At 42.2% G+C, this 20,557-nt stretch overlaps 1 protein-coding gene across 2 annotated transcripts in view; it reads right to left on the bottom strand.

Annotated features, from left to right (window-relative positions):
• DCTN4 (dynactin subunit 4) overlaps positions 1-20,557 on the bottom strand; it is a 111,172-nt gene that overhangs the window by 40,733 nt on the left and 49,882 nt on the right. For both annotated transcript variants that reach the window (XM_072954606.1, XM_072954615.1), the window contains exon 2: positions 13,524-13,602. In XM_072954606.1, coding sequence (XP_072810707.1) covers positions 13,524-13,526 — 3 coding nt within the window. In that variant the 5' untranslated portion in view covers positions 13,527-13,602. The remainder of the gene's footprint in view (positions 1-13,523; positions 13,603-20,557) is intronic.

Here is a 20,557-nt window from a genome sequence, read left to right as displayed (position 1 = left end):
TCCTCAATTGCTGCTAGTGCTTAAAGCAGACCTCAGGCCCCCGAAGTGCTGGTAACAGATAGTTCGTGGCCATGCACTCTCTCTGCCACTCACCTCTTCCACCTGCTTGTTTGCCCACTCACCCCTGGGAACTCGCAACTAATGCAAGAGACCATATTCCTCAGTGAAGTAAGGGTGAAATCATGGAACAGTAGAGCCAAAAGTGACCTTAGAGATTAATGAGTCCACTCACCTTATTTTAAAGATGGAGAACTGAAGCCCAGAGAAGGGAGGCGACTTGCCCAGGTTCCCAGAGGCAGTTGGAAGGGAAGCTAGGGCTTGAACACAGGTCTTCATTCTAAGTTTACTGCGTCTGCTACACTTAGCTGGACCTCCATCTCTACACAATTCACCATCCAACCCTACAGATTGCTTCTAGGAGACCACCAGTGTATTGCTTGTTGCATTGAATGAAAGAGAACTGAAAATTGAATTCCAGCCTAACTCAGTGCCTGTCACAGAGCAGGCACCCAATAAATATTTGTTGAATGGTTGAATAATCTCTTCAACTATCTAAAATTTGCTGGCAGGTGGAAGCCAGTAAATTAAAAAAATTTTTTTTTTCCTTTTGGTCTTTAAGTAGTTCCTTCTTTTAAAAGTTAAAGGAAGAAATGGGGGAAGGGAGGCTGGTCACAATTTTAAACAAGGTGGTCAGGATGGGGCTCATGAGAAGCTAAGATCTGAGCAAAGATTGGAAGGAGGTGGGGAGAGGGCTGGGGGCTATCTGGGGGAAGAGCCTTCCGAGCAGAGTCTGAGCAAAGTCTCTAAGGCCTAACTGAGGAACAGTAAGGAGGCAGTGGGGCTGTTAAGGAGTGAGCAAGGGGGAGAGGTGTAAGGGGTGTGGTCCGAGAGGTAATAGGGGTACAGCTCATGTAGGATCTTGAAGGCATTTTTAAGGACTTTGGGTTTTGCTCTGAAGGAAGCAGAGAGCCGTCACAGAATTTCAAACAGAGCAGTGACATGATCTAACCCACACTGACCAAGGGTCACTCTGGACACTGTTTTGGGAATAGACTGTAGAGAGACAAGGATAGAAGCAGGGGGTCAGTTTGGAGATTACTGCAGTGACCCAGGCAGCAGGCAACAGTGCCATGGACCAGGGATTCTGACTGTGTTTTGAAGTAGAGCCCATGAGATTTCCTGATGCCCAACTCTGGGAAGACATGAACATAGACTGCTGTGTGAAGGGTAGGTAGTCTGGAGCCACATCAGAGATGCTCTTGTTGGGGTAGGGATAACCTATTTCATGGTTTGGTCAAATTCAGCCACTGGGAGTTTATTTCCTCAGAATTTATCAAGACTCTCTGTTTGTTCCCCCAGAGGTCAAAAGGAAAATATCACGGAAAGGATCAGACACTTTTATGTTTAAAGGAAGAAGATGAAGCTAACTTGTTTAGTCTCTAGTTTACTTTGTTCCACGTCATAAAGCATGATGATTGCCACACAGGAAAGCACATTTCACAAGAGGCCCAGAGAAAGAGCCAGTCCGTTACTAAACACATGAATCAGATCTTTGGAGCTCCAGCTCAGGCTGAGAAGGGGAAGCCGGTGTGGGAGAGCCCAACCCGTTTGCAGTGATGCCAAGGGCTCTTCCACACAAGCTTTGCCCTTTGCTGTGCAGGTAACATCAGTTAAAAGCTAAAGCAGGTAGAGCATAGGACATCATTAAGTTGCTATGTAAGTATTTGTTATTAGGCCACAGAGTTTAGTCTAATGCCTTCCTTTACAAGTGGGAAAACAGGGTGGGAGAGAGGAAAATGGCTTGTCTGAAGTTACATGGACCTCCAGCATAATGAGCACTAAGTTGCATTATATTTGGATGATTGGGATCTCTAGTTTGGCCCTCACTCCCATCTGTGCATCCTGGGTGCCCCTCACAATTCATTTCTTTAGACTTTGAGCTGTCACTGTCTCATTAGAGAATCCTTCTGCCCTCCCAGGGAAGTTTAATGGGATGTTCTGAGACCTATAGAAGCCAGCCTGCAAACTGTCCTTCAGTGGTGTACACACCCTTGTGCACTCCCCTTTCACGTGGTACCAGGGTTGGTCTGTGTGACCAGTAGCATACAACAGAAGTGGTGGTATGACACTTCCACCATTAGATTATAAAAGTCCATGGTTCCTATGCTGGGTGCCCTCTTGCTGTGCTGGGTGCTCTCTTGGATCACTTGTTTGGGAGAAGCAAGCTGCCATTTTGTGAGCAACTCTATGGAGAGGCTTATGTGGTCAGGAAGAACTTCAGTCCTGGCCAACAGCCAGTGAGGACGAAGGCCTGCCAACAAAGAACTTAATCACAAAATGGTAAGGAGACTTAAATAGACATTTCTCCAAAGAAGACACACAGATCGCCAACAGACACATGAAAAGATGCTCAACATCGCTAATTATTAGAGAAATGCAGAACTACAATGAGGTATCACCTCACACTGGTCAGAACACCCATCATCAAAAAGTCTACAGATAAAAAATGCTGGAGAGGGTGTGAGGGAAAGGGAACCCTCCAGCACTGTTGGTGGGGATGTAAATTGGTGCAGCCAGTATAGAAAACAGTATGGATGTTCCTTAAAAAAACTAAAAATAGAGCTACCTTATGAGCCAGCAATCCCACTCGTAGGCCTATATTCAGAAAAGATGAAAGCTGAAATTTGAGAAGATAAATGCATCCCAATGTTCACAGCAGCACTAGTTACAATTGCCGAGATGTGGCAACAACTCAAATGCCCATCAACAGATGTTAAGTTTAAGAAAATGCGATGTCTGTGAATGTATACAATGGAATATTACTCAGCCAGAAGAATGAAATATTGCCATCTGCAGCAACAGGGATGGACCCAGAGAATATCATACTAAGTGAATTAAGTCAGATAGAGAAAGACAAATATATGATGTCACTCATATGTGGAATCTAAAAAAATAATACAAATGAATCAATATACAAAATAGAAACAGACTCACAGACAGAAAACAAATTTATGGTTACCTGAGGGGAAGGGAGTGGGGAAGGATAAATTAGGAGTATGGGATTAGCAGATACAAACTATTATACATAAAATAGATAAGCAATAAAGATTTACTGTATAATACAGGGAACAATATTCAATATCTTGTAATAACCAATAATGGAAAATAATCTGAGGAATATACATATAAAACTGAATCACTTTGCTATAAATCATGAAGTAACACAATACTATAAATCAGCTATACTTCAATTAAAAAAAAAGGTTACATGACTTGGCCAAGATTACATGAAATTGATTAAACTGTGCTATGTATATATGTGTGTGTGTGTGTGTAAATATCTAGCACACTTTCCTCATTTATTCTTCCATGGGTGGACACCTAGGTTGTTTCCACATCCTGGCTATTGTAAATAATACTGCAGTGAGCATGGCGGGGTGCACTTATCTTTTTTTTAATTGATTAATTTATTTATTGGTTTTGTTTGTTTGTGGGGGGAGGTAATTAGGTTTATTTATTTATTTTAATGGAGATACTGAGGATGGAACCCAGGACCTTGTGCATGCTAGGCATGTGCTCTACCGCTGAGCTACAACCTCCCCCCTCAGATATCTTTCCAAGTTAGTGTTTTCTTTTTCTTCTTCTTTTTTTTTGTTTGTTTTTTCGGTTTATTTTGTGTGTGGTGGGGTAATAAAGTTTATTTATTTATTTTCAGAGGAGGTACTGGGGATTTAGAGGAGTGCTAAGCATGCACTCTACCACTTGAGCTATACCCTCCCCCCTTTTCTTTTTCTTCTGATAAGCTGCTAAATTTTGAGATTCTTTGTTACACAGCAATAGATAATATAACCAGCTTCCTTTACCACCCCCATAACAGTTAGCCTCTGTTGCAATGTATGCTTTTCTGTCTCTGCTTCCTCCACCATCCTTGTCATCACCTGTGCACTTCACACGTATCCTCATCACCAGTTATCTGAGGCCAAACCCTGAAGTCATCAAACTTTCTGAACCACTCATGGTACCAACTGGAGCAGATTGTGGGCTAAACTCAGAATTTGAGAAAATTTTAATACAGGGACTACTTAAAAAAGCATGAATTGGGTGGAGGGTCATCACAAGGAATATTGTAGTGCCCCATATAGAGGTAAAGTGCTGTTTAATGGCCTGGGACCGGAAGGGGTCAGGAGAGGGGGAACTTGCTGGAACCTGGAGACAGAGTTGTGTAAAGAGGGCCCCCCGAAAAGTCAGACCTCTGGGTGGAGGACAGTGAGTCAGGCATTGACATCCTTGGGGTGGAAGATAGTATGCAAAACACCTCAGCTCCTGCTGGTTCATCCCTCTTAGCTAAACCCTACAGGAAGCAAGACATCAAGGAAACCTATGTTAGTTTGGGTTCCCTTAAAAGCAGACTACGCAGTAAGGGTTTAAGTAAAAGTCATTTATTTGAGAGGTTCACGGTACACTAGGAGGAGTGAGGAAGTGACACAGGGAAGAGAAGGTAGCCAGTAAGATTGTGTTATTAAACCAGCTATCAGAGTGTGTGACTGGAGCTCAGTCCCACAGAGAAACTCAGGGAGACAATGTAAACATATACATCAAAGTGATTCCACCAAAGAGTGAGGGAGTTGGGGTATTTATACATCTAAGGTCTTTGGTTGAGAGATGCTCCTGGGGATGGGTGTTAACTCCTGGGCACGTTTGGAATGCCAGGCTGGCAGGTTGGCCTTGTATGGTTCTGGGAAAAGCCCTCAGCAACAAAGATGCAGGTAGCAGCAGCTGGCAGTCTGCAGAGAACTGAAGTGGGTGAGTTCCCAGTGATTTGGGCGGGGCATTGACAGTGTCGGCTACAGGGCACACTGATGTGGGCTAGATGTAGTAGAGATGCGTCTCCCCATGTACAGCGCAAAATGCAGAAGTGTGTGGGGGTGAATCTGGAGGGACAAATATAATTTAATGTATATTTAAAGTAACTAAGTCCTATTTACCAATACTCTGTAAAATGTAGTAGCACTGTTTAGGTTTCCAAAGGATTTTTCCTTTTGATTCTCACAGTCACAGTCACTGTCCTCTACCCTCTGTCCTCGTCATACATCCAGGGGTCTGACTGTGCGTTAGCTTGGGCAGGAATGACTCCACTTCCTGGAGCCAAAAACAGAGGCACAGAGAGGGGACTTCATGCAGTAAGAGACAGTCAGGTGCGGGACATTTAGAGTCAGTTCTGCCACTTAACGGCTGGGTAACCTTAGATAAGCTAACTATCCTCTTTGGGAGGTTAAGTTAATAACACTGGGGTTAATAACATTTTCAGCATAGAATTGTTGCGAGGACTAAGTGGTATGATGCATGTAAAATCCTTGCTATGTGGTAAGCAGTCTTAAAGAAATATTTTTTAAGTAACTAATTTTTTTTTTTGTGGAAAAAAAAAGGGCAAAGGCTTTATTATGCAGTTTTTTTTTTTGAGCTCACAGTTTACTTCAAAAATTAGACTGACTGGGCTGAGATGTCTTCCAGTAATAGGCATTCTACAGTCTCTCTCAGCTACATGACTGTGTGATAATTGAACGCTCTGGAATGAAGGCAAGAGAATTGATTCAAATAATTATAAGCACATTAACGAGACCACATGACCATCACTCCACTTGAGAGCTATGAAACAGAAACTTTCCTTTCCTTGTCTTTCTTCCTGTCTGCACGGCAACTTATTTTATCTCAAATTCCATGTTTGGAGGGTTCCATCATTCCACCGTTTTGCCTAATCGTTAGTTTAATGAGGTCTTTCAGCTATAGTTAAAAAAAAAGTTGTAATTAAAATGAAAGTTCCTGCATCTAGTTTCCAGACTGAAAGCATATTTCTTTTGTGAGTTAGCAAGCAAGTGGGGCTTCCCCAAAGAGTAAGCAGGCATTTTGCCCAAGGATCTGTGGGGCAACAAGAACCTTGGCAATTTTTCCAGGGGGGAAAGGGGAAGGGAGGGAGCACAGTGGTTGCAGGAGTCGTGGCGCCCCGGGCCTGACTTCCCACGAGGAACTGAGCTGTTCAGGGGCCCAGAGGGAGGGCACCCGCGTCTGAGCCAGGACATACCCATAAGTGGAACACGATGGATCTCCTCGCACTGAAGTGCTTTTACCTCAAAACTGCAGTAACCTTATGACCCGTGAGCCTTAACTTTGAAAGGATTTTGAAAGTGCAAGTGACTTCAAAGAACATCTAATTTAACTCCCTTCTTTTCACTTATGGGGCCAAAAGACCTAGAGATGGGGAGGGACTCCATTAAGGTCACATGGCAAACTATCCACAGAGCCAGCACAAGAAGGCAGGTGCCATCCTGTTCAGTGCCAGTTTAGTGCCCATGACATTGTGCCCACGGTGCACTCACTCCCCTCTGTCTCCTCGGCCCTCCACCATTACAACGTCTCTCTGGTTGAGTACCTCCAGTGTTAAGGAGCCCAAGACACCCCAAGAAAGTTCATTCGGTTTCATCTTCAGACAGCTCTCAAGAAATTGTTTCTTCAAGTGAACTGAGATCTGCCTCCTCTTGGCTGAAACTCTTTGGTTCTAGGTTGGCCCTCAGGATGGCTCCCTCTGCCCCACGTACCTCAGCGCTCTGCTCAGAGTCCACACGGCCTCCATGAGCCACCTGTCACTACATCCCACAGCCTGGTTTCTTGCAGTTCTGTATTTTTTGGCTTGCTTTAGAAGCTGACAGGAATTTTATATTCTACACACACACACAAGTACCTTGTTACAGTTTCCTTCAGACTGCAGTGGTCAGAAGGGAAAACAAATGTGATGGTTAATTTTATGTGTCAACTTGACTGGGCTATGGTACCCAGATTCTTGGTCAAACACTTCCTTGTGTTGCTATGAAGGTATTTTTAAGATGAGATGGAAATTTTGCTTTTGGCAGGGGGAAGGTAATTAGTTTTGTTTGTTTTTCTCTTTCTTTAATGGAGGTGCTGTATATTGAACCCAGGACCTCCTGCATGCTAAGCATGTGCTCTACCACTGAGCTACACTCTCCCCTCATTAGATGAGATTGACATTTTAATAAATAGACTGAGTAAAGCAGATCGCCCTTCATAATGTGGGTGGGCCTCATCCCATCAGTTGAAGACCTTAAAAAATTCTCTCTGAGGAAGAGGGAATCTGCTAGCAGATGGCCTTTGGAATTGGGCTGAAGCATCAACACCTCTCTGGGACTCCAGCCTGCTAGCCTACCCTACAGATTTTGAAGTTGTCAGCCTCCTCAATCATATTCCTTAAAATAAATTGATCTCTTCCCCTTCATTTCTCTTTATAACAAAAACACACACACATGCGCACACACACAATTGGTTCTGTTTTGGTTTTTTTTTTTTTTTTTGAGAATCTAAAATAATACAATGTTTTCAAGCATAGAACTTTGCCTTTAAGCAGAACCTCAGAACTGGAAAGAGAAGTCTTGGTTAACTGCTCAGCATCCACCATTCATTCATTCATTCAACAAAGGGAACATTATTCTGCATGACGTGCTGGTGATAGAAATACTGCAATGAGAGTTTTGAATGTAGGGCCTTGATAAAATCAGACCCTGGCTAAAATCATAGTGCAGAGTGGCAGAATTTAGGCTCTGTAGTCAGGCAGTCCTGGGTTCACATCTGGCTTTAACAATTACCAGCTGGTGACCTTGGGAAGTCACTCACCCTCCCTGAGCCTCAGTTTAGTTTCCCCATCTGTAAGAGGAAGGGTTTGGATTAGACAATCTTCCATCTTTCCCTTTAATTTTGTGTGGTGTTTCAATTTATTGAAAATTCAGTAAGGGAAGAATTATAAGTGGTTATCAGTCAACCAATAGGATAACAAAGAATGTTGAAATAAGACTGATAAATTAGATGCAAAATTGGTTAGTGCTCTATACGGTAATAAAAACATTTACTTGAGGGCCCAGAAACAAACCTATAGATGAATATATAATTCATATATACTATGCATATATACTATGTTTCCAGTCATAAGCTCTTTCCCATTCATGATTTCACTCGATCCTATTTCATCCTCACTAAGACCCCCTGAGGTAGGCACTGGCATTCACATTTTGTACAAGGGGAAACTGAGGCTCATAGACATTAAATACTTTCCCCAAGGTCACACAGGAAGTGCCAGAATTGGGATCTGTTGCCAATGCTATGTTCTCTCCAAATAGTTCGTTCAAGTATAATTTTGAAAATGTTAAAAATATAATTTGTATCCATACATACAGTCAGCATAAATCAAAGTTTTATTTAGATGTTTAATGAAAGAAACAGTAGGATGACAAAGAATGCTGACAAAATATTGATACGTTAGATGCAAAATTGGTTAATGCCCTATAGGGCAAGAGAAACACAACTTCTAGGGTTATCTTTTTTATCAGATAGAAATAATTTGTATCTCTTCTGGGCAAACCCACCAACCAACTGAACAAACAAATAAATTGTATCTCATCAAACTTTCTACAAGTTAGCATCTAACTTTACAGAGTTGTAAAATGTTTTGGCCCTAATTAACAGAAAGTAGTAAATCAAACAAAGGTACACATTTCTAGGGAGTCAGATGATTTTTAGGCAGGCATCTTAGGCCATGTTCTTCTATGACGTTGATTAGACATCTAGTTGTCCTTTTGGTTTATTTCTGAGTTTTGATCATTTTTCTTATCAGTCCACCTATATGGTCAAAAACTCAAAAATTATTCATGATCACAAAAATGGCTGATTTCACTATATGTTGGGGATATTTGACCTGACTCACTTGCAAAGAAGCCTCGCTGTTGTATGGCCAGCAAATCTAGGGCACGTGGTGCTGAACAACTACTACAGCCAGAGGACTAACTTCCATTTGGAGATTTCCCAAGGAGCTAGGGATTGAATGCTCATTACCCACTATCATTCCAAATATATTTTAAACTTGATTAAGATGTAGTTCACATATCATACAATTCATTCATTCAAAGTATGCAGTTGGGGGGTAGGGTACATCTCAGTGGTAGAGCACATGCTTAGCATGCACGAGGACCTGGGTTCAATCCCCAGTACCTCCATTAAAAAAAATAAACAAACTTAATTATACCTCCCTCCAAAATAAAGTATGCAAAACATCAATCCATTGGCTTTAATACGTTCAGAGTTGTGCAACTATCATAACAACCCATTTTAGAAGATTTTCAATACCCCAGAAAGAAACCTCACACTCTTAGATGTTGCCCCCAAATCCCCTTACTACCCCCAGCTCTAGGAAACCATTATTCCTTCCATCTATATTGATTTGCCTGTTTTGGGGTATTTCATATAAATGGAATAATATAAAATGTGGTCCTTTGTGGCTGGCTTCTTCCAGTTAGTATAAGGTTTTCAAGGTTCAGTTTGAAGTCTGCATCAGTATTTCATTTTTTATTGCTGCGTAATATCCCATTGTACAGTCATGAAGATTTACTCCTATGGTTTCCCCTCAGAGTTTTATGGTTTTAACTCTTTCATTTATATGTTTGACCCACTTTGAGTTAATTTTTGTATATGGCGTGAGGAAGGAATCCAGCTTTATTCTTTTGCACTTGGCTATCCAGTTGTTCCAGAACCATTTGTTGAAGAGACTGTTCTTTCTCCACTTAATTGTTTTGGCACTTGTAATCAATTGACCATAAATGTGAAAGTTTATTTCCGGACTCTCAATTCTACTCCATTGATCTATATGCCTATCATTATTCCAGTATTCTACACTATTTTGATTACTGTAGCTTTCTAAGTTTTGAAATTGGAAAATGAGAATAATCCAACTGTGTTCTTCTTTTTTTAAGATTGTTTTGGCTACTTGGGGTCCCTTGCATTTTCATATGAGTTTAATTTATAAGCTTGTCCATTTAGCAAAAAAGACAGTTGGGGTTTTGATAGAAGTTGCATCAGATCTGTGTCTCTTGAGATGATCATGTTATTTTTCTCCTTTACTCTTTTGGTGTGGTGTATTGCATTGGTTTTTCGGATAATAAACAACCTTCCATTCTTGGGATAAGTCCACTTGGCCATGGTGGGGGTTTTTTGTGTGTGTGACTTTGTTGCAAGGGGCGTGCATGTTTATAATTTCCTGATGGATTCAACCCATTATAAAATGTGCTTCCTTTAATATAGTCGGATTTACACTTGCCATTTCATTTTTTGTTTTTTTATATCTCAGATGTATTGTTTCTTCTTTTATTCCTCCTTTACTGTTTTCTTTTGTATCAAGTAATATTTCCAGTGTTAATATTTCAATTATTTAATGATTGATATTTTTAAATTGCTCTTCTTTGCTCATTTCTTCCAGTACAAGAAAACCAAAGCTAAGAAATTAACCTCTGTCAGACTTTACCTGCAGTCCTCAAAAGTAAGTGACTCCATCTTTTCTCCAGGTCCCCAACATTTGCTAAGGTTGCTGACCTGCCAGCAAGTGAACTTCCCTACTGTCTTCCTTACTACCTTCCTACAATCCAGGGGGACTTCCTAGCCTTGCTTCCACAAGGAACTATAACTTTTGTTCCTTAATGGCCACATGATCATATTTTCTCAAATATAAAACTCTTTGGATGGCTTTGTTTGTATAATAGATTTGTCCAATTGCATTCTTATACCAATTAAGGGCAGATTCTTTGAATCTTGGCTATTATTATTGGCAATTATTCTTTACAAATAATTACATTACCAGGGACTCAGTAAAAGTACTCACTCTTGAATTTGGAGGGATCATTGGGAACAAAATATCAATAAAAAATACTTCCTTTTAGCTGGTATAAGCATAGCTTGCTAAACTGAGGGTTAGAGAGAGAGAAAGAGAAGGAAGCAAAAAAGCAGAAGAGGAAAAAAGGACATCCTCGTAGGCGCATCAAGTACAAAACATTAAAAATAGTCCAACAACAATATTCTAAAACGAATAACCACAATTATGTTCCCCTCATCAACTTACTAGGCTCATGTGATTTATTCTTGACTCATAAATCTTGGATCAGCAGTGCACTTCCATGAAGTTGTTTGTTTCTAGACTAAGAAGAGTCCTAGCAATGCTGACTCAACCCTAGGGTTCAGCCTGTAGATACCTACTTGTGGATGCAAGGTCAGCTTATGCTGAGAAGCCTGGCCCTGTACGTCTATTCCAGTTAAGAGTGCCTGGTGCAATCTTTCCCACCAAGTCACTGGGACTGTCCTTTGTTGCAGACTTTAGTGTATAGCAGAAGATAATCAGGTAAGCATGCAAGGAAAGCAAAAACAACTTGATAAGACTGAAGGCTCCGTTAACTTATTAGAGGAGACAACTACATCAGAATAGAGGAGGGTAAAATCCTATTGGGTTGTGGATTTTGTCGGTGTTTTCTCAAGAGTAAGAATATATCACGGACATGCGGGTACTGACAAATCTGCTTTAAAAAACGAACACAGGGAAGACAGAACTTAATTTTTTGATTAGAGAGCTTGTCCCATTTTGTGGGCTTAATATATAATGCATATCCTCCAATAATATTAAGCCAATTAAGAAATATTAAACATATCTAATTAATTCTCCTATCCCTCCTGATTGCGAATGACACATCATGGGTTATGAGGTAAGAGACCAAGCCTTTGGTATCGTAGGCATCTAGGAAGCAACAAAGGTGATTTGACATGTAAAAACAAATTAACAGTTACATCTGTATAAACTACAGAACAGATCTTGGGAAGGTAGTATTGAAAAGAATTTTCAAAAATCATCACTAGCTTAAGACGGAAGCATAGATGTCTGGGAACAATGAATGCTTGTGGCTTGGCTACCTATTAACCAGAGTGACAATACGCTGAACTAAATAAACGTAACTGTAGATATAATTATAAGGAACTTCAGCTACTTAAGAAATGAGGAACTTTTGCTGTTGTTTTGTTTTGTTTTGAAATAATCAAGGACATATCAAAGCCAGCAGAAAGCACAGACAGTTTTTCTGGGCAGATATATAATATCTGCTAATTGGGCAGACTACACAGAAATTAAAAAGAACTGTCATTATCTTTTGTTAAGAACAAACTGAATATTCCAAGACTGGTTTGTCATTTCAACCAGAAAACAAAATCAAATTCTACTCTTGCATTAATGTAATGATTGGCAGCAAAGACTTTTTAAAAAAGTCTTATAAGTCCATTAAAGCAGAGCCAATTTTGTAAAAAATTTTAACATATTTCATTGCTTTTTAGACTCATTATTTGTAGGTATCATAAACCAAAGAAAATAAAGTTTTCTTTTCCTCAAACGTCTACAACTTACTCATTCAAATTTTGTCTCTTATTTATCATTCACATTCTGACACAGTCATTTATTTTATTTCAAGATAAAACTGCTCATTCTTTTTACCTTGAAAAACAAAACCACACTCATAATCTTACATGCATATTTATATTTCTTTGCTACTTCAAATCTTAATATAGTCTCAATGGCCCATACGAATTTAAAATATTTTAATATGTTGGGTACACAGATATTAAAAAAGATTTTTTTAAGTAAATGACAATAGATAAAACTGATTATACAATGCTTCTTATCATTAATTTATGACATTATAAAATTTAACTTGATAACCTCTTTCTAAACTTCAGTCCTTAGTGCTCCATTTTCAAGAGTATAAAAAGTGACTATTTTGTAAGAGATTTTGCAAGTAATTCCAGTTACTTTTATTTTCATTTTTTAAAAAATCCAATTATTTTTGGATGAGCAAAGCATACAACAGATCCATAGTTAAATTTTTTTTGTTTGCTTTGTTTTAATAAATATTTTTAAGTTTAGTTAAATTTGGAATGAGTTCTTTTTCCATTAATTTTATCTTTTTGTAATGTGCTACAAGTTTGATGCTTAATTTTTATAATCTAGTAAATTGTTTATATTTTAGCTCTCTAAAAAACCACCTTTTTTAAAGTTTATACATTTATTTGAAGAGAATTGACATTGTCATAATTAGGTTTTTCTTCTGGAAAAATGAAAGGTGCATACTTTTGTTTATATCTTATTTTGCGTATCCCCAAAATATTTTTCTAGTTTTTATCATATTGAATAAAAATGGGATCCTACCCATTTCTCTTTTTTCTCCCCAGCTTTATTGAGATGTAATCAGCACTTAATATTGTATAAGTTTAAGATGTATAACATGTTGATCTGATGCATTTCTGAATTGCAAAATGATTACCACCATCGTGTTAGCTACCACCTCTATCTCATCATATAGTTACCATTTCTTTTTTTGTGCTCAGAACATTAAGATCTACTTTCTTAGAATACAAATTACAACTTTTAACCAGTGTAACTATCTTCTATTTCTTTATGGAGATAACAGTAGGCAAGGAACTAAGTATGATTGGAAGCATATAAACATTTAGCCACCACCAAAGCAAACATTATAAAACTTCCTATGGCCACACACATCCCTTTTACATCTCTACAGTAGCAAAATTGAACATATATATTAATATACCCCAAAGGCTTATTTACTCTCAAATATCTAAAAATAAGTGTGTCTGTGTGTACATACCATGCTTGGTGACCAATATTTTTGTATTCAGTCTTCCTTAGAAATTATCCAGGCATCTAAAGATTATTCACCAGTTTACCTTTAATGAAAAAGAATATGAAAATGAATATATGTATATATATTATGGATATATATATATGCATGTCTGGGACGTTATGCTGTATACTAGAAATTGACACATTGTAATTGACTATACTTCAATAAAAATAAAATTAAATTTAAAAATAAAGATTATTCACCAATTTACTTGATCTAATATCAAAATTCTTAGTTAAAGACCTTGGAAATTATGTTTAAGCTGATATATTACAGAGTAACATAATCACTGATAATATACACGATTTAGGAAATTCAGATTAACTACAATCTCCATGATAAAACCTTTGCCATCGTGCTATCTCAGTGTCTTGTGTAGTTCTTCATGGTTTCACAAATTGATATCATCTTGTTTTTTTGTTTACTTACCTATTGTGAACATTTTACTGCTAGATGTAAACAAGTAAGAAAGAGAATTTGTCTTCCTTTGATGCCCAGAATATGTAGAAGACTTTTAATGAATAGTTTTAAATAAAGAAATAAATGAATGAAATCTATACTCAATAACTGTATTGGACAGGAGGAATAGCTCTCATCTGACTATTTTACAACTTAGGAGATTGAGGCATTAATGGTCATTTAGCTACTGAGTAACAGACTCAGAATTCTGGTTTCCTGATTTCCGATCCAATATACCTCATTGTTTCCTACAACTAAATAAATGTACATGTGCAAGTGGAAAATATATGAAAGAAAATATATTGATGAAGAAAATTCTTGCACAGATGTGATTCACAGAGAGTGTATCTGAGATGGATTGCATCCTAGTGGAGGCGCCTTTAGGCAGTGTTTTGATAGAAGCCTGTGTCATTAAACTACAGCTTCTTTTATTCAAATTTCCCCCACTATTGGGGGGGGGTTCTCCTAGTAAATATTGCTTATTTCTTTGAGCTCCTGATGGTTTTCCTTTTGGAGTACTTTTAATGGAGGATCAAGAAAGTGAAATGTCAGTTGTTCCCCGATATTTGCTGTAACACAAGCTTGTTGCTGAAATTGGCTGTTTCCCCCCTCCTACTACCTCTCCTACTATCCATTACTCTTCCCTTCCAAGGCTCTCTTGGCAAAATCAGCCCAGTGGAGGCACCAGACCTAATGCAGTACATGTCCCATAGGGCATCCACATTTTCTTTTCTGGCTTGCATTTTGGGCATCAGGGCAAATCATTACTAAAGAGAGACTGGGACACTGCCAAATGGGAAAGGCAGACTAAGCTTCACTGATAGTGTCTCCATCGTGGGCTTCTGCATTCTCCCAGAAGGAAGCCCGTTTGTACAGGGCACATGGAGTTACCAGTTGTCCACCCAAAGGCACCTCCTGCCCCTTTCCACTAACTAGGAAATATTTTGTATTAAATTGAGATTGTCTTCCTTTAACTTTTTTCCCCCATCAAGAGTTTTGTATGAAACTATTCAGAATTATGTGGTACTTGTTTTTAGAATCCCACACTTCTTTTTTCATTAAAACATGTTGTTTGAGGGAAGGGTAATAGCTCAGTGGTGGTGCATGCGCTTAGCATGCCAGAGGTCCTGGGTTCAGTCCCCAGTACCTCCATTAAAAAAATTTAAAAATGAAAAAAAAAAAGTTAAAAATGTAAATGTTAAAAACAAACAAACAAACAAACATGTTATTGGGTGAGGATTCCTAGAACTCTCTTGTCAAATCACTTCTCATGTCAATCCCCTTCCTCCCCATGTTTTCTCTCTTTAAAACTGGCATCTGGTAGTGATGATGTAGAAGTCATTTCTGCTGAGCTCACCCTGATTCAGAGAAAACAGGGAGGGTTAATTAAGTTCCGGTCCTTCACCAGATGAAATTTAGGCCTGAGTAAGGCAAGTATGGTTCTCACTGGGCAAAGGAAGAAACTGAAACTCAGCTGGGCTCCAAGACTCCGCATGTTCACACTGATGCTCAAGGCCTGAGCTCCTGTTCTTTAGAACAGCAAGAAGGAAGAACGCTGGACGCCTGAATTAGATACTGTAAGTGCGCAGATGGGACCGCGAGTCTCCCTCTATGGGCAGGAGACTGCAGAGTTGGTTGGCACTGTCCTGTGTGAGCTGGGCCGGGAGTTAGTAGGGCCTGGAGGCCTCTCAGACGCTGAGCTCTAATGGACCTTAGGCCATTTCACTTTCATCACACACAAAAAACAGGAGGCTCAGAGCCATGCTACAGCTGACAACCAACCAACTTCGCACTGGCCCTCCAACTCAGTCCTCACAACAGGACTGGGAAACAGGTGTTACTGTCCTTGCTTTACAGAGGATGCAACGGTCAGTGAGGCAAGTCTCTTGTCAAGGATCCTACTCTCAGTACATTGCGAACAGGAGCTTTGAGTCCTGCTCCTCTATTCAAACCTCCTTCCAAACCAAACTGCATCCAAGCTAAAGGGCTAGACTCTCCCATGTGTGGGACCACAGCTGGAACGGCTCATGGAGGCCACATTTTACGTCAACTCTCTCAGTTTACAATACAAAAGAGTGGAGCCCCTCGACAGAAGTGATTGCTAGGGTTACTCGGGGAGAGCGTGACAAGCTGCACTCTCGGGGAAACCCGAGACTCAGTTTCTTCTTTCCCGGGCAGGCCGTCTCCTTCCCGCAGCCCGCGGGGGGGGGGGGGGGGGGCAGGGGGCGGAGCCGAGCGGGGCCCCGCGCTCCGGGGGCGGTCCCTGGCGGCCGCGCATTCCTGAGCCACCCGAGCCCGGCTCCTGCGCGCTCCCGCCTGCCCGGCTCGGAGGAGCCACGGCACGCTCGCGGCCGAGATCCCAGGGCTGGAGGGGGCACCCCGCTGCCGGATCTCCAGAGAAGCGCTCCAGCCGCCTCTGCCCCAGGAACTTTTCTTAGACCCGGCGAGATCCAGCTGCGGTGGGGGCCCTGGGTTTTCAAAGCTGCTGTGTGGATTCGGGGTGAGTGGGTTATCCGGTGTCGTGCGTGGGATTCCGGCTGCTCTGGTGCTGCCTCTCCCCCAGTGTCCTCGCAACTGCTCGCTCTTTATCTCCGCTTCTTCCTCATTTCTCTCTCTTCATCAGTTTTGCATTTCTCTTTTCTCCTGCTGTCCGCCTCTAAGTCCGGTGCTCCGGGAGGCCGGGGCTTGGATGGGTGGGCTCCAGCCCCACGGGAGGCGGGCTGCTCTCCCGTCTCCCTGCCCCCGCCGTCTCGGGAAGCGCGCCCCCTGCGCGCCCCCTCCTCGGGCAGGTTCTGCTGCCGCTTTGCTCTCCGGACGCGGCGTCAGGGCTCAGTTCCCCGGCCTGAGCACCCGCCGTGGGCGCTGCGCTGGCAGTTTGGGTCTTTGCACTACTCAGAGCGGCCAGTTGTTTGTCCTACTTTTCTCAAAGCCCCGCGTGGAAGGCACCAGGAATTTGGATTCAGGAGTGGTGGATTCCAGCCCTGGTCGGTCTCTAGCAGTTTATCCATCTGTGAAACGGAGAAAATATTCTTTGCACACAAATCAGATGAGAAAGGGAATGTGCATCGTATCTTGGAGAGAACCCCTCCTTCCAAGCTCCCTCCTGCTTCATTATTGAGGACTCGGTTGGTCGTTTCAATTGCCAGTTGCCTTGCACCCCTGACCCCGCTCCACCAGTTCCTTAAGGGCACAGGCTGTTTCCCATCCTCAGCGCTTGGCCAGGGCCTGGTGAACAGGCGCCCAATACTGCTTACTGAGCCAAAGAGTGAGAGGTGTAAACCGTTAACAACCTGTACAGCTGTCAAGGTTGTTACCTGGACTGAGTGGCCAGGCTGGGCTCTCCTTACTCATGCCGCCCCATCTATATCTTCCTGATAGTTCTAGTCGTTGGCCCCTGAGGGTTCTTGAGTCCCATTTGTCTAGAGATTCCTCAAAGCCTTAGGCTGTAGTGGTGATTGCTGCTCAGTCATTCAAGTAGTGAAGATTCCCTGAACATTTGCTATGATGTGTGGTCTCACTGCAGTGGGTAAATAGTTCAGAAGGACTGTGAACACTTGAATGGGGTTCGCGGTGAGGGGTTGGGGTGGGAGCAGCTCCCTGGGAGTCAGGAGACACTCTGAGTTACCTTGAGGGATTTCCCTATCTGGACCTCGCCTTTCCCATCTGTAAAATGAGGAAGTGGAGGTGGAACAGATAGGTATCTGCGGTTGACTATATGCTCTTTGGGTTATTCAGGCCACTCAGCAATCCTCTGAGCATGTACGAGACAGCCAGCTGAGCCTTAGGACGTCATGGACTTCTGTAGTTACAACCAGAAAAAAAAAAAAAGGCCAAAGAGACGCGCTTCTCTGCTCCAGCTGAGACCTCCTGTTTCGAGCTGTCTTGGGGTTATGAATCATGCCATGGAGGTTATAAGTCATGCCGCATCAGAACTTCCCAACACTGTCCTCTCAGAGCGTCAACACGGTCGGCTCCACTGCATAAAAGGCCTGGGGAGTCCCCTTCTCTGGCCCGGCTTGAGAATCACTGAGCTGTGATGCGGTGTTTGAGACAGAAAACAAATCAGAGGTTGTAGGGGCCGAGTGTGGTTGGGTCACATACTGGGCCCAAGAGTGCCAGACCAAGGGGGCAAAAAGGTAGTCACAGCCTCAGATGCTTTCCAAGCCATATTCTGAGCCTTCTTTAAAAAAAAGAAAAAGTGCTTCTGTTTCTTTTCCATGGGTTAAAACAGACAAACATAGGAGATATTTCCCAGGAAAGAGGATCTTTATCTTGGTTGGTCTTACACTGCCACAGTTGGCAGTGGTATCAAAGATGAACACGTGTACTCACCCTCACAGTTTGTAAGAGTAAATGTTGGTATTGCCACACCCTGCTGACCCCTGCCCTGATTGGCCAGGTAAGCTGAATAATGTAATAATGATTATACTTGACATTTATTGAGTGCTGACAATGAGTCAGGCATTGTTCTAAGCATTTTACATGTATTAACCCATTTAGTCTTGACCACAGTCCTATGACGTAGAGACCATCATTGCATCCATTTTACAGATGAGGAAACTGAGGTGCACAAATAGTAACTCACCCAGATCACCCAGGAAGTAAGTGGCAGGGTTGTAGTTTGACCCCAGGCAGTTTGGCTCCAGGGCCTGTGAACCTCACTGGAATTGTGGGGCTCTGGGTTCAGGTCTTGCCCCTGTCATTCACTAACAGGGTGACCTGGAGGAGTTAAGTGCACATTTGGCAGCCACTGGACTAGTGAATCACTAGGGACCTTAACACCCTTCCAGCTCACTAAGGAAACAGACAGTGAACCTCAAGTGAGAATGGTGTATATCCAAGAGAAAGGCTAAGGGTTAGGTAGCCGGGAAGGGGAACAGGTCAGAATTGTATTTGTGTGGCATATAAACAGCAGCCAAAGAGATTCAGTGACTAAATCGTGTACTTTAAACTGCTTAGTGGTGTATGGATACAGTGTCCTTATTTTGTTGGTTTGGACTCTGGGTGACTGACTGGGCATGTGAATTGCTGGTGACCTACTACACCAGGCAGAAAGAAATGGAGGAGGGAGAAGGAAATAGAAGACTAAACTGGGTTCCCCAAATCAGTTTCAATTAATGATGACACATAGCTGGCACACACATCACTACTTCTAATTCCCTGCCTCAGGCAGACACAGATAATCAGGACTTTCAAGACACCTCCACAAGGCAAGGGAATCCTTCTTAACTCTGTCCTGGTACAGCCTCTGCTGAGGATTGTGAAGCATGTTTCTAGTCCTCCCAGAATTCCGGATTTGTTCCTCTGGGGTATGGTCTAGGACGTGAGGAGTTAAAAACAGGAGATCCTTCTTCTTGAGTACCTTCGGTGGCACCTTAGGAGACAGCTTGAGGCTTTTTAAAGATTAATCCTCTTTCCCTCATTCTTTTTCTGTGCTTTCTTTGGCTGTTTTCAACCCAACCCCACCTGACCTGGGGCAGGGCTCTAGGTGGGGTAGGATGTCAGGACAGCAGAGTCAGTCTTTGAGAGCTGGCTGGCCCCTCAGAGATCACTTTGTATCCTCTCCAGGTGACTGGAGACTGAAGCCCAGTTTGAAAGAGGGACTTACTCAGGATCACACCGTGCTTTTGTTTTCTAATGCTGTAACAAATTAGCACAAATTAATGGCTTTTAAAGTGATCAAAAAGCTAGTATGGATCCCCCTAGAATAAAATCAAGGCATCGTCAGTCTGCGTTCCTTTTTGGAGTGTTTAGGGGAGAATTGGTTCTCTGCAGAATTGTTGGCAGAATTTAGCTCCTGTGGTTGTAGGACCAAGGCCACTGCTTTCTTGCTGGCTGCAAGCTGAGGCCCAATCCCTGCTTCTCAGGCCACTTCATTTCTTGGCTCACTGCCCCCTTCCTCCATCTTCAAAGTAAGCAATAGTGAGTCAAGTCCTTCTTCTGTTTCTCTGACTCATCTGCCTTCCTTTTCACCTTTAAGGGTTCATGTGATTAGTCTGGGCTCACCTGGATAGTCCAGGATAACCTCCCCATCTCAAAGCTCTGAACTTTAATCACATCTGCAAAGTCCCTTTGCTTCTGTTCTCTTGGCTCCGCCCTCGGAGTCATGCTTCCTTTTTCAGATTCAAGGTTCTGAGGACTGGAAGGAATATGGACGTCTTTGAGGGGTCATCATTCCACGAGCCATCCACAGTGAGGCCCACTTTAGGAAGGTGACTGGCTCTGGATCACACAGCCTGGCGGGTGATCGGCACCACTGTGGTACCCCTCCTCCTCCACCACCGTCCCCCAACAGCCCACCTCATGGAGAGTCTCCTTTGTCAGTCCAGCACGCAGCAGGCACTTAGTCACTGGCAACTAACAGTGATGGATGGTAGAGGCTTAAACAGGATGCTGTGAATTTGGCCCGGGTTTCTCTGCTGGCTCCCTGTTGGTTTCTAAGACTCTGTGATTGGCTGGGTCAGATGGTACGTGCAGTCTTGAACAGCTCTGGCTGCTTTCTGATCTCTTTGAGATATCCTGGTGTTTTTCCATTTTTC

Source organism: Vicugna pacos, chromosome 3 (genome assembly GCF_048564905.1).
Source record: "Vicugna pacos chromosome 3, VicPac4, whole genome shotgun sequence".
Taxonomy (NCBI): domain Eukaryota; kingdom Metazoa; phylum Chordata; class Mammalia; order Artiodactyla; family Camelidae; genus Vicugna; species Vicugna pacos.
Note: the sequence above shows the minus strand (reverse complement) of the source record. Positions and strands in the feature narration are given on the sequence as shown.